Source organism: Mustela putorius, unplaced genomic scaffold (genome assembly GCF_011764305.1).
Source record: "Mustela putorius furo isolate JIRA1106 unplaced genomic scaffold, ASM1176430v1.1 tig00003869_pilon_pilon_pilon, whole genome shotgun sequence".
In the NCBI taxonomy this organism is placed as follows: domain Eukaryota; kingdom Metazoa; phylum Chordata; class Mammalia; order Carnivora; family Mustelidae; genus Mustela; species Mustela putorius.
In genome coordinates, this window is record NW_025422021.1 from 16,374,844 (window position 1) to 16,390,232 (window position 15,389).

Sequence of the window (15,389 nt, forward strand, 5' to 3'; positions counted from 1 at the left end):
ACCCCTCGACACGCCCTCCAATAGGCAGAAGATTTAAAATCTTCCTGAGGATTGAATACTTTTACCATTTTTGGTCTCTTTGAATTTCTTCTAGTTCTGACTGGTCAGAAATATTTGATTCTCAGCAACTCACCAAGCTCTCATCGTCCCGTGAACTCAGGGAACTGAGAGAACCCTCCCTCTTCTCTTTTCTCCCCTCAATTAAACCAGCAAACACTTACCGACCACGCTTGTGGCACCTGACGTTCTAGGTGCTAGTGGAGAATGAGAAAGGCCAGGTCCCGGCTGTTACGGAATTTTCATTTTAGAGGCTGACCTCAAATAATAAACAAGTGAATACAAGAATGAAGACGATGATAGCAGATAGTGGTAAATGTGATGAGTACAAAACAGGTACGTGCAGAATAGGGAGAGATGGGTGGAGTTCGGTATTGGCAACTCTTTTGTGCGGTCAGAGAATACCTCTATGGGGGAAACATTTGATCTGCAGTCTGGGTGAGGTTGGAGGCAGGCAGTTGGAGGCAGGTTAAATGCACTTTGGCTAGAGGGAGCAGCTGTGTTAAGTCCTCAGGGATGAAGGATTTGGTCTATTTGAGGAAGGAAAAGGATGCCAGTGTGAATTACAGAGGAAGTTGAAACAGAGTAACCTGAGGGGAGCTCAGAGGTTTGCAGAGGCTAGGTCAGTGCATTTGGAAACTCCCAGGCTTCAGAATCACTTGGGAGTTGTGAAATGCAAATCGCTAGGACTCCACCCACAGTGTTTCTGTTAGTATAGGTCTGCAGTAGAGCCTGACAACCTGCGTTTCTAACAGGTGCCCCTGCTGCTGCTCCTCCTCTGAAATCACACCTTGACAGCCACCAGGATGGCTCATCTAGGGCCTTGTACACCAAGGGTAGGAATTTGGGTTTTATTCTCAGTGCACTTGGAGGCCAGTGAAGGATCATAGGGGCGAGGTGTCAGATTTACATATTTAGAAGAGCACTCCTGGGGCCCCTGGGTGGCTCAGTTGGTTAAGCCTCTGCGTTCCGCTCGGGTCCTGGTCTTGGGGTTCTGGAATGGAGCCCCATATCAGGCTCTCTGCTCAGCAGGGAGCCTGCTTCCCCCTCTCTCTTTGCCTGCCTCTCTGCCTACTTGTGATATCTTTCTCTATGTCGAATAAATGAATAAAATCTTAAAAAAAAAAAAAAAAAGAGAGAGCACTCCTGACTACTGCAAAGAATAGGTTTTAAGGCACAAGAGGAAAAACAGGAGAGACCAGTCAGGAGGCTACTGCAGAAGTCCTAACAAGAGACAATGCTTTAATTGCCAGGGTGGTAACAGAGAAGCTGGTGGCATTTACACAGATTCAGGATGTGTTTTGGATTGAAGAGCTCACAGGACTTGATAGTGGATTGGAAATAGAAGGTAGTGACAGAGAGGAATAAAAATATACCTAGGACTTTTATTTGAGTTAATGGGATGTTTAGTGTGGTGCCATTTACAGGCATGGGGAGTAGCGGGGGAGGAGTGGGTAAGAATGGGGATCAGGGGTAGAAAGGAGAATCCAGAGCATGGGTTATGAGATACGTATTGGACATCCAAAAGGAGATGACCATGAGATTATTGGGCATATAAATCAGAGTTCAATAAACAAGTCAGGGTTGGAGAAGTGAATTTGAGAGTCATCAACTTACAGATGATGGTTAAAGCCTTGGAGTTTGATTAAATCACCTGCAGGTGAGAGTTGTAGAAAGAGAAAAGGGCAGGGAAAGAGCCTGGGCAGGGAGATGAGGGCATTGTGATTGAGGAGTGGCAGTGAAGGAGGAAGAACATAAGAAATTGTGTTGTCACACAAAGAAACTGAGGGAAAAGAATTCTAAGCGCAGTTACTGCATAGCTATGAAATGTGTCCTTGCTGGAATTTAGGAACTTACTCAAGTGTAACTGAGATGACTTAGGTGATTGTCTATTAGATTTGGACACACATAGGCGATTGGTGACCTTGACAAGAGAAATGTCTGTTAAGAGTCATATAATATTTGGGACCTCCCTTTGTTGCCTTTCATCCACTATTTATCTTCTAAAGCCACTTTGCTGTGTTCACTGTACTTCAAATAAGCTCATCAAGACAAGGGACCTTTTGTTGTTTTTAATTGTTTTCCCTCAAGCATGTAGCATAATGTTATGCCCACCATTGGAAAAGATTTTTATTGACTACAATTTTCTCTTATTTCATTAAACGCAGAGAAAGACACTAAGAAATTGCTTTGGGGAAATGGTCTGTAATTTATAGCTGAAATGCATGGCTTAGGGGCTACCAAACATGGCCAGTTACTTTGAAGGGCTGCCTAACCAACACTTACCAACATCATACATCATATATTTGGGTGCCCTCTATACCAAAGGTCTATATACTATTATAATACTATATAGTATAATACTATAATATTGGAAGGGTGGCTGTTCAATTTCTTTTTGGTCATTAGAATGTAAGATGTAAAAAACCTATTGTTTTAAGACTTGTTATTCCACTTTTATATTTTTGTCTTTAATATTGAAGCTGTATTTTGTAAAGTACTTCCCTGAGTGAATACATGAATACTATATAAATAGAGCAAACACATGAGATCCCGTTGGACTTGAGTAGCTGCTTCCAGATGTACATATTATCTCATATATAATTTAAAGCTTTTTTTTCTTTCAAACTAAGAGGTATTTGAGTAGATTTCTGTTGTTTTGTCAAGCTTCTCATTTATAGCACCTTTTCACTTATTTTAAGGATTTAATATTGACAGAGATGGAATAATGTGTACAATGCACACATGAGGGATGCCTGGGTGACCCAGTTGGTTGAGCAGCTGACTCTCGATTTAGGCTCAGGTCATGATCTCAGGATCAGAGACTGATGCGGGGCTCCACACTGGGGCTGGAGCCTGCTTAAGATTCTCTTTCTCCCTCTCCCTTTGCAGCTCCCCCACTCATTGTGTGTGTGTCAAATAAATAAATCTTTAGGAAAATGGGCACATGATTTTGAAGTACTTTGGAAATAGAGTTATATAAAAAAAAAAACCCAATCAGTACAAATAGGATACTGATTGAATTCTGTGTTAAAATTATGTTTTGGTATTTTAAAAAATGTTATGGCATACTGTAAAATTATACCTTAATTTTCATTATGAAAATTGAATATAATATTGAGATAATTTTAATGAATAAATCAATATTTTTGAGGGGATGATATATAGGTTTATTACCTTGATTGTGGTGATGGGAACACGTGTGTATGCATATGTACAAGCTTATCAAATTGTATACGTTAATAATGTGCAGTATTTCTTTATACCAATTATACCTCTAGCTGATGGGGAAAAACAATTGTGTGCTTTAAACAGAAACATGCATTCATATGTAAATCAATTGTAAATAGGAGTATAGATGTAAATAATGCTACTCAATTCACCATATTCATTTGTGATATTATGTCTTCTTATTTTTAAGCCTTGATTAGTGCATTTTTGTCCAGACCTAGAGGAGTTTTCTGTATCTTTTTAGTATAACTTCCCCTCCATACCCTTGTGTGAAATTTGCTCTTGTTTTCTGTTAGGGGTAACACCTCTATAGAGTGAAAACTGATAGTCAAACTAGGTCACTGGTGAAGAGCTTATGTGAAAACCCCTGGGTAGGAAAACTGGCTCAAATATTCTATTTAAAAGGAAGGAGATGGGTGGCCCCATCTGTAAGCATCTGCCTTGGGCTCAGTCATGATTTCAGGCTCAGGGTCCATGGATTGAGCCCAGTGTCAATCCATTTCTTGCAGGAAGTCTGCTTCTTCTCCATGGGCACTGCCCCCCGCCCCTCCCTGCCCTGCTCCTGCTGTCTCTTAAGTAAATAATGTTTTTTAAAAATAAAGGGAATGGGGAGACTTCAATGCCATTTACTGTGATTTTAAACTATTAATGAAAACTAGTATTCTTAAGCAGTAAATTATAATTGTTATTGCATGTTGATGTGGTGTGGATTGTTTGTTTTTCTGTATTATCAGAATTTCCAACACCTGGATTATGCTATAAATTTTGATTATTTTCACTCTATCTTTGGCTTTGGGTGACATTTAACTTTGTTACTGCTTCAGAGCATCTCAATCAAAAAATTAAGAATGTTGGAAAAAATGTGAGGAGGTAAAAGGTATTTTAAGAATTTTGCTGGTAGGGGGCGCTTGGGTGGCTCAGTGGGTTTAAGCCTCTACCTTCAGCTCAGGTCATGCATGGTCTCAGGGACCTGGGATTCAGCCCCGCATTGGACTCTCTGCTCAACGGAGAGCCTGCTTCCCCTTCTCTCTCTGCCTGCCTCTGCCAGCTTGTGATTTCTTTATGTCAAATAAATAAATAAAATCTTAAAAAAAATTTATTTTTTTGCTGGTGAGTAAAAAGCTGTTAACAAAATCTGAAAGCTTCTCAGGATTCAGACCAAATCCAGACCTTTACCCAGTAGTCTTCTGGATAGACTATATTGTGTGGTAAGCAAACTTTAATTTGCAGACACATTGCCAAATTTAATGCAAATGGATCACAATAGAGAACCAACACATAAGTGATCCTACAGGTTCTGCCTGCATAAAGTTTACTTTTCTTTCAAGAACTGAGTCAATATCATATCTCTTCTCTTTGAAGTATACCTTCCCACTCCCCCAAACTAGCTTTGAGATGCTCTCATTGCTCTGAATTTTTAAGTTACTCATCTGTTTTATGACACTTAATTTTTCCTTTGTATTCATTATTTAATTACTTAGACATTGTATCTATCCTGGTTAGATTTCTAGTTCACCATAGAAAGATCTTGGTCTGATGACCAATATGCTTTCCAATTATCACCACCAAAGGTGACAAATACTTTGTTATTTGAATAATAGGGAACATTAGGATGTTCTTAATAGAAGTTCCAGGTAAAATAATATTTCAATTAGTGCTTTGTTCTGCTCTCCATTTTTCTTTTTAAGAAGCCTTATCTTTAGTAATTTGAGTTTTCATCACAGACTCCAAGTACTTTAAGAAATAAGAGTCACACATACATAGAACATTAAAACTGTTCATTGGAGTTTGCTGTGGTGTGCTGTGGTGTGCAGTGAAGAGGAAAGATGTCCCAAGGAATGGTGACTCAGTCTGGACCTTGAAGGATAAAGAATATGGTAAAGGTAGAGAGGATGGGGAGGGCTTTCAAATGGAGACCAGGATGGGCCACATTTGGAGATGACAGAGTGCCTGGCATGATGAAAGCCGGGGCTGGGAGGAGGATGGCGGCAGCAGAAGGTGCCGGTCAGACCTCAGTCCTGCCACTCAGTTCCTGCTGCTTTCTCTCCCTGCCTGTGGCAATTGGGCTTCTCTTCATCCTTCCTGATGAAACTCTCGACACCTTAAGTTTCCCAATTATATCTTGCTAATGAATCCAGTGTATATTTTTCAGTACACATTGTCTTTAAAATAAAATATAATCAGTGTCTCAAAGTCCAACAGGTAATTCTGATGTAAAAATTCATTCTCTTCCTTGGTGGGGTGAACTTTTTCTTCCCAGTTATATGTATAGGTACCTCTTGTTTTGTGGGAAATACTCACTGGTGTAAAAAATCCATTCATTCAGTAAATATGAATGTCTCTTATGAGGCAGACATTGTTCCAGAAGTTTTATTCATTTGCAAATTTGTGTAACACAGGGCAGTCCCTACTGTCATGTAATTAATTACTCTTTAATGGAAGGAGACATGATAAACAAGTATGTTAGTTGCTGATAAGCCCTAAGGCAAAAAGTAAAACAAATAAAGGTACTGTCTTAAAGTTAGGAACAGATCCTATGAGGATCTTCTGTCGGGAATGTTGTAGGAGTAGAAAAAAGGGGGAGGGTGGATTATTCTAGGTGTGTTCAAGGGAAAGGCAAGAGTCACAGTAGTGGAGGGTCATGAACGTAGGTAGAAAGGAAATTGGAGAGACCAGAGCTAAGAGGACAAAACTCTAGGTCTTACTCTCCGTGAAGTCAGAAGTCAGCGGAGGCTATGAGAGGAAGTGTGGTGATCTGACTTAACAATTTCAGAGGCTCATTCCAGCCGCTGTGTTGAGAAGAGGATGTAAAGTGGCAATGCTGGGAGCTGGGAGACTGCTTAGCAGCTTGAACAGAGAGGTGTTCGGTGAACGGGGCTGTCGGTGGAAGCCAGGTCTATCATGTAGAGCTGGCAGAAGTTGTCGATGGATTGGATGGCAACTGTGTGTGTGAGGGGACTTTTTTGGCTTAAGCAACTGAAAGAATTGTGATTTACAGAGATGGGAAGACTTGGAGAGAAAGGGGTATGGTTTGGAGGAGCTGGGGAGAGGAATCGGAAGTTAAATTAAGCTGGAGATTGCAGTTAATCATCTGACTCCAGATGTCAAGCAGGCATTGGATTTACAAATCTGGATTTGAAGGGAGAGATCCAAGCTGACTATTTAGCGTTTAAAATTTTCTTCATACAGATCTTTCAATTTTTTTTTATACATATTAAAACAATTTTTAAGGTTCATTTTTGTTGCTATTGTAAAGTAAGTTTTTTTTTTTTCCATTATACTTTCTGACTAATTTTGCTTTTGTTTATATAGGCCATTCATTTTAGTTTGTTTATATACCGAGCTGCTTTAATGAATTCTCTTATTTATCAATGTTTTTAAAAAAACTGATTCACTGATTTCTTATCTCCTTTAAATTTTCTGTGCATTTTTACCAAATTGTTCAATTCTGTAAAGTAGCAGTTTCTTTCATGTCTCCATATGATGTCCTGTGCCTGAAATACCAATTATTTCTTGTTTTTTCCTGTGAGTTTGTATTTATTCCCTTAAACTCCACTCTTGTTTCTCATCTGTAATACGTTTCTGGGTTCCTAAGAAAGTTTCTCTTTCCATGAGCTTTAGCTGTATCAACTGTGTACCTACATTAGGGCAATCATCAAACTTTATCATCATTTTGTATGTATCTATCAGTTTGTTGGAGGTTCGAACTCTTTTGGGGTGGGAACTGGGTCTTACCATTTTTACGTCCCCAGTGTTTAGGTGAATCTGCCACATAATTGTCTGTTAGGTAATTGTATGTTGAATACATGAGTAGTTAATTTCTACATATTAAAAACGTTTTGAAACTGGATAAGATTTTCTTTGTATAGATATTTTATAAGTGTATTAATAGTAACACTTTTAAAAATTCACTTTTGTCACTAGTGTAAAAGAAATATTTTCTCAAGTGCATTATATTTGTGCGATTATATCTTAAAAATGAAAGGCCTATTATTTTAGAAAATTAATGTACAGTGTTGGAAGCTTGTTTCTGCTTTCCGTGCCATCAGATGCATATAGGTACTTGGATTTATGAAACCTTAAATTTTGCAAATGACAAATGGGTGGATGTTACATATTTACTTACAAAGAAGCTCTTTTATCTTGTTTGGTTTTTTACTTTGTGTAGGAAATGGGGAGAGGGAGAATTTAAAGTTTATATTTTTCTGGAAAGCAGTAGTAGTTGTTCTTCGAAAAGCAATTAGCTTTTCCTAAAGGCAACATTTTCCAAAGCTTAGGTATATGTCATTACTAGTAGTTACTTTATATTTATTTTTGTTTTACTTTTTCAACCCATCAAGTCAGTGAATTGGCCCATGTGAAATTTTTCAGGGTGTCTACTACCTATTTCTGTTATAAACAGGTTAAGAGTTTGCCCTTGTGACACTGAAACATTTATTAGAGTAATTATTTATAGATTTTTTTTTTCACTGAAGCAGAAATATATTCCATCAAATAACCAATCACAGTTCATTGTTCATTGCTGAGTGCAACGGGACATATGGCATGCTTCTCTTTTGTAGGGAGTTATAAATGTAGGCACAGAGATAAAACCTGGTACCCAGGAAAAAAACTGTAGAAACATTAAATTTATGGAATCTGTTGTATATGCTATATAGGGAGAGACTCTGAATGTTGAGGGGTTAGGGGAGGGTGGTTTCAGCAAGACCTCAAAGAGTAGGTAGGGGTTGTCTGGATAGAGAGGCAGAACACACTAGATTGGAAACAGAATGAAAGGAACATAGGTAAGAGCTGTTATGAGGTGTGGAAATGAGATGCTGACCTCCATCCTGACGTAGTAAGGATTTTTATGCTTTATCTCATCAAAAAAAGTATTACACTTTTTCTTCACTATATTTAAAACACATTAGTTGAACTTCATGGAGGTGAGTATCAACGTTATTTGTTATCATGTTTTTATTACCAGATAATGTAGTCATATTGTTGAATGCAAAAGAAAATGCCAATTAAAGAGGGCAAAAACAAACAAGCAAACAAAAATCCCTTAATTCCAACATCTCAAATAAGCAGTAAACATTTTGGTGCATTTTTTAATTAGATGTGAAAAACACACACACATTGTATTTTTATTAAGTTAGATCATATTAGAAAGTTACTTTAAAAATAGAAATATTTTATTTTCTGTGTTTTGTTTTATTTAAGGAGAAAACCAAAAGCCAAGGCACCACTTCCTCCAGCTGAGACCAGATATCTCGATGCCTCTCCAGTTGATGATACTGTAGAATCCTCTGCTTGCATCATGGAACAGAAAGAAAACACAATAGATAAAGACATTGAACTCTCAGTGGTGCTACCTGGGGATATTATCAAATCGACTACTGTTCACGGCAGGTACGACACAGCAAATGAAAGAGCAGGAGTTCCTTTTCTTCTTGGGTCATTGATACTCTCTGTTGCATATATACCTCTTGATTTTTTTCTTTGACAAAATACTTCATTCGTCACTCAGTTATCAATTAAATATGCCAAAGGTGATAAATTTTATCTAATAATATTTTAGTATCAATGCTTTGAATTCCACAATCCCAGTCAAGTGACTCTTGAAATTTAGAGTGATTTTTTTTCTGTTGCTACTTATTTAATAAGTTTTCTTTTAAAAAAAAAAAAAAAAGCCTTTCCCAGAGGAACAGTTGTTGGTTATATTAATTTTGTTTAGTCCAACTTACAAAGCAAACCAGTGGTCTATAAGAAAATTCTTGCCCTTCCTCTTCAAATTATTCCTTCCTTTTTAAAGCTGCTTCTCTGAATTTGCTTTTGCAAAAGTTACTAAGTACTCTTAAAATGTCATACTCTCTTATGTATCTATAAAACTAGTAGGATTTTTTAGTTCTTTGAATGATTTCATTAATGTATTAAAAATGTGGATAAGTTTAATAGAAATGTAAAATTAAGCTTTAACCTAGCAAGAAGTGAAAATGTGATTTAGGAGAGTGATATTTTTAATACCTGCATAAAAATTGGAAAAATGGAATAAAGCCAAGTGTAATTTTCCATTTCATTTTGAAGTGGAAAGTTACATGAGTTGTATGCTTGGTCTTGTTCTACCTTTCACCTTCAACTGCCCGTTCGTTATCAGGAGTCCTGTTTTAGAAATCTAAGCTGATTTGACCTTTGGGGGGAGAGAGAGAAAGAGAGTGTGTGTAGAACAAAAGAATAAGCAACGTATTGGGTAATGCATTCTTACAGGGTGGTTTTATCTAGAAGAAACTCATTCAAGATAACCTTAATCTTAAGACTTCCCATCAAGCATAGGTGTCAACTTCACAAATTATTGAAAAATATGTGAACATAGAAAGGTTTAGCATTAACATACAATACATAATATTGGGTATTAAATTCTCATTAAATTTAAATAAGTTGCATTTTGCCATTGATTTTGTATGGGGAGTGGTTTTGGAGATCACATGTTGAGTTGTATTGAGGAGGTTGAGAAACGTGTGTCTGTCCTTGGTGGGCTTCCAGCTCAGATGCAGGTAATCACCTGGGTTGTGCTTCTGGTAGGTAAGGAAGGCATCTTGGGAGTTAGAAACTCTGGCTATCATCTTCAATCATTGAAATAATCCTATTACCCTGGTTTAAAAATAATAATGGCAATGGATGTGTTGAGGGGTAATGAAGGCAGTTCCTCTTATTCTCCCTGAAGTCGAAGTCATTTTTTTTAAAAAAAGTCAGTATTTTTCCTAGGTCTTTACTGATGCTGAGAGGTAACAATGGTTTCCTCACCAGTACTTCTCAGACTTTCTTCTTAGGTAGGGTTTTCCTTCACTCCTCGCCTTTGAATATCGCAGGCTTTAGCCACGTGACTCTTTGGTTCTAGAGAGTCTACTTTTCCACTTCCACACCTTTTTGAAAGTTAGTAGCTCAAGTGACACTTTTATTTATAAAAGTTCTCTAATCTTCCTAGCATGAACTTTACCCCCAACTTCCAAACTCTCTGACATTTTATACCATTGAGTTACCATATATTATACTATGCTCTAATTAATATGCATGTCTTGTCTTCTTGATTAAACCACAAGATCCATGCAGGCTTCATTGTTTTATTGTGCTAAGCACAGTTTCTTGGAATATGGCAGGCATTTAATAGATACATTAAAATGAATATTGTCTCCCTAATCTCTTAGATGTAGATGGAGGTAACGACTTAAATGGTATGTTTTAGAGACGTTTGCTTGGATAGTCCCTGGTTCTTTTCCTAGGATCTTTTAAATAAAGACAGTTTCTCCACGCAGAGACCAGAGAAGTTATGTCCCAAATTCTGATTGCTTTTGTCGGTTTGTTTGTTTTGTTTGTTTATTTTTAATTAACATATATATTATTTGCTTCAGGGGTAGAGACCTATGAATCATGAGTCTTACACACCTCACAGCACTTACCATAGCACATACCCTCCCCAATATCCATCATCCAGCCACGCCATCCCTCCCTCCCACCCCTCAGCAATCCTGTTTATTTCCTGAGATGAAGAGTCTCTTATGGTTTGTCTCCCTTCCCAGTCCCATCTTGTTTCATTTTTTCCTTCCCAACGTGCCACAACCCCTCACCTTGCCTCTCAAATTCCTCGTATTGGAGAGATTATATGATAAAATTTGTTTAGGGCTGAAAAATTTTCCTAGGAGCAGAATTTGTTTCCTATCAGTGTTTTCACTAGGGGGTTTGGTTCAGGGACTTGTTCTTAATAGTTTTATCATTCAGGAATGATATATATGTATCATTTGTAGATGCACTGACTCATTTTTTAATATTAAGTGTTTATGATTAAAAGTGGTTGTTAGGAGTAGTTATAGATATTTTAGGCTGCAATTTGGGATATATTAAGAGTGTAATTTGGAGTGGAGGTCCTGGGTGGCTCAGTCAGTTAAGCATCTGCCTTTGGCTCGGATCATGATCCCAGTGTCCTGGGATTGACCCCTGTTTCCTACTCCCTGCTTAGTGGGGAGACTGATTCTCCCTCTCCCTCTGCCCGTCCTCCTGCTCATGCTCTCTCTCTCTTTCTCTCTTGCTCTCTCTGTCTCTCTCAAATAAGTAAGTAAAACCTTTAAAAAAAAAAATAAGTATAATTTGGAGTATCTTGAATGTTGGAGCTACCATTGGCCCATGGTTAAAAAATGAAACACTGTTTAGCTGTAACAACAAACTGCGCAAAATACAAATTTTAGCTACCTAAAGTGAAGACCCATGACATGGATAACTTAAACTTGTTACTATGAATGGAATAGGGAAAGTTTCAGCAAAGTAGTAGAAGAATTGGGTGGGAGGTTAAGGAAGAGTAATTTTAAATAAGTTTCTATATAATGTTCTTTTAGATATTTCAGAGTTCCATATTGCCATTATGAATAGTCCTTAATAGAATTTTTTTGAGCCATCTTTTCTTAATTTGTCTAAATATTCCTTGTGTATGATATTTATTTTGATAGTATTATTTATATGCATTTCCTTTGAAAAATAATATTAGTATTAGACTAGAATATTAAGAAAACTTAAATGCTTCATTTAAGTTCAGATATGTATCTCTATATAAATATATATAAAATATATAAATATATATATATTCCCCCCAAAAATGTCTTTTTTTTTTTTTAAAGATTATTCATTTATTTATTTGACAGAGAGAGAGAGAGAGAGAGAGAGAGAGGGAGAGATAGCACAAGTAGGCAGAGAGGCAGGCGGAGAGAAAGGGGGAGGCAGGCTCCCCGCTGAGCAGAGAGCCCGATGCGAGGCTTGATCCCAGGACCCTGAGATCATGACCTGAGCTGAAGGCAGAAGCTGAACCCACTGGGCCACCCAGGAGCGCCCCCCACCCAAATGTCTTCTTGGGGAAGATTTTTCAAGTTTCTCTCTGTCTTCTTATACAACTTACGCAGAGATATGCTTAGAATGTTCCATTTGCAGGAATGTGAACACATAGCATTATCTACAGAAGAATGCTCTTATTTGTACATTGATTTTCACCAAAGAGCTTATTCAGATTAGGGAACACAATAAGGTCAGAAGTGGTTATAGACTTTATGCTCAGGGGGCAAGTAAAAACTTCTGATTTAGGTCAATAACCTTACTCTCTTTACCAATCTTTTGGTACTAGAGTTTAATGATAATGCATCTTTAAGGACCAGAAGTCACTTTAGTCTGCCATCTTGCCTTTTTGTAATCCTGGCTTACTGTTGAGGGTAGCTACAGTGCCAGCCCGCAAACCCTTGGGCATTTCTGTATTCTTGTCATGGATGATTGGATTGAAGGGAGATGGAATTAAAATATTTACCATAGTGCGTGTCTGTGTGTCTGTATGTATGTAGTGTGTGTGTGTATAAATATGTATATTATGTGTGTATATGTATATATTTGTATGTGTACATATATGCATATATACACACATAAACATATATCTCTGTGTGTGTGTGCGTGGGCCAACCTTTTTCACCAGGCAGAGCTGCTCTGTGCCTTACTTAAAGTAAGCATTAAAGGACACTGCTGTTAGAGATAAGGTGCCAAGGGGCTGCCTTCCTCAGAAGGTGCTGCAATATGCAACGGTATAAGTAGTGGTGTCTCAAAGTACTTGGGAAAGTTAATTTTTAATGATAATGAGCTTATGAGCCGAAAACTACAGAGAATAAGGAAGTATGTGGGTATGTTTGCCTATCACTCTAGATCCTTACCTTATCATGAGGTGTCTGCCCAGTATGTAATTATTCCTCATGAAATAAGTGTTCCTTTTTCCTCTGTTTTCTTTGGGATACTTTATTTATGTATTTATGTATGTATGTATGTATGTATGTATTTATTTATTTTGAAAGGATTCTTTTTTTTTTTTTAAGATTTTATTTATTTGACAGAGAGAGACACAGCTAGACAGAGAACACAAGCAGGGGGAGGGGGAGAGGGAGAGGGAGAAGCAAGCTTCCTGCCAAGCAGGGAACCTGATGCAGGGCTTGATCCTGGGACCCTGGGATCATGACCTGAGCCGAAGATAGATGCCCAATGACTGAGCCACCCAGGCACCTCTCTTTGGGATACTTTAAAAGTAGTTCTCATTTGGGAGATTTGGCAAAAGATTGACATTAATCCCCCTTTTTTTAGCCTGTGGAAAGAGCATTGTATGGCTATACTAGTATTCTCCCACAAAAGGGAGGAATGGAATCAACACCATTTATAAAAAACAAAGATAGATTTTTCTTTTATGCTCCTACCCTAAGTAGAAATTTGTTTTGATTTGAGCAAATCTGAGAATGAAATGAATGAAAATACAAATAAAGAAAGCATAGAACTTGAAGTTAGACATCCTGGGCCCTGTGGTTGATTCTGTAACTTGCTGTGTGACCTGAGGCAAGTCATCTCACCTTTCTGGCCTTTGCCTGTAAAATTACCCAGAGACTCATTACATATGATTTGTGACCTGGATTTACCTGTCTAACAGCACCGGTTTATAGCAGAGTTGAGAGTAAGCCCAGTTTTGACTGGCACTGGGTGGGTCAGAGAACTAGCTCAGAAATGGTTTACATGGATTACAGTGCCACCTGTTGGAAAAAGTAGACTATGAAAAATGACAATATTGGATCAGTGTGGGTCAGTTTCGTTTAAAAAAAAAATCAGTAATAGAACCGTATGGGTCCCAGAGGAGTTTCACAATTTCATAACATACTTACATTTATTGAAAAGTGTCAAATAATGACACATGTGTAGTAAATACATTATATAATAGGTGAATAGAGTTGAAGAACACACTGTTAAAAATCCATTCCATGGCACAAATCATGTTGAACTTCCTAAGAATTCTTAAATTTTGCTTTAGGTACTGAGTCAGTTGTAACTGCTCAAAATAACAGTTGGAATTGTAACTGCTAAAGTATTTCAGTATACCAGAGCTGCTTGAGTTTTTATTGGAGAGACTGAAGAATCCTGTTAACTGGGCTCCAGTACTGCCTTCCACACCCCTGAGCCAGGGAGCACATAAGCCTCTGCAGGCTGATTGCACTCCTTGTTGGTGGGAAAATGTGACAGAATACTCACAAATGTCCTCTGAGTGTCATTTTTAGGTGGACTACCCTTTTCTCCTTTCCTGGCCTCCCTGCCTTATAACAATGATCCTTGTTAATTTTCTTTTTAATTTTTTATAATTACAAATGCAACACTTGGACACTATGTAAGTAGGAAAATGCAGATAAGCTAAAAAATAATTAAAATACGATGTCATTTTTAAACAGGCAGATTACAACTATTAACTTTATGGTATATAACCTTTCATTCATACACACATGCGCAGACACACACAAATGTATGTGTACACATATACCTATATAGGCACTTTTCTTTTTAACCGCTATCATGTTGCACATGCCATCTTGTTAACCTGTCCCTTTTTCAGTTAATGATTTCTAACTTTAGTGTCAGTACAATTTATCTTATCCTTTGTCTATATTTGAATTGTCCCAATTGCTGCGAGATATATTTATAGTACTCTTTTTTTTTTAATAAGGGATGTGTATGTGTGTTTAATAGGTATGTTATTAAATCACAGTTCTTGCGAAGGTAATTATTTATGACTAGCTGTGAATGTAACATCCTAGATACATGACCAAGTAGATTTAGCCTAAAGTGGTGAACTTCAATTTTTTTTTTTACTTTTAGAAATATGTATTTTGTCTGTTTAGTACGGATGTATATTATTGTCTTCAAATCTTAAAACTGTTACTTTCTTCAAAGTGTTTCCTATAGCATCATTCAGTAAGCATTCTCAATTTTGAGATTAGGTTTATTTGTTTTATGTACCTGATCCCCTTCATTTCATGCACATAAGAATAGTTAGAGAACATTAGTTCATTCGTGAACTCACTACTGAACTAGGTTGGTTAGCGTAGGACAAATGTCAGCCCTGCAGGCAGTGTTCTAAAACTTCCCACACTATCATTGGTAAGTCTGATTGGGTTGTTGGTATACATTTGGAAGGGGCAGTGAGAACTAATTCAACTCAACTAAGTTTTGAGGATCCAGTGAAAATGGTATAATGCTTTACTGGATACTAAGACAGATTTAAAGAGTCATAATAA

The 15,389-nt window shown here is 37.5% G+C and overlaps 1 protein-coding gene across 8 annotated transcripts in view; it reads left to right on the top strand.

Moving 5' to 3' along the window:
* COBLL1 (cordon-bleu WH2 repeat protein like 1) overlaps positions 1-15,389 on the top strand; it is a 169,539-nt gene that overhangs the window by 97,445 nt on the left and 56,705 nt on the right. For all 8 annotated transcript variants that reach the window (XM_013052006.2, XM_013052010.2, XM_045066834.1 and 5 more), the window contains one exon: positions 8,491-8,679. In XM_013052006.2, the coding sequence (XP_012907460.2) occupies positions 8,491-8,679 (189 nt within the window). The remainder of the gene's footprint in view (positions 1-8,490; positions 8,680-15,389) is intronic.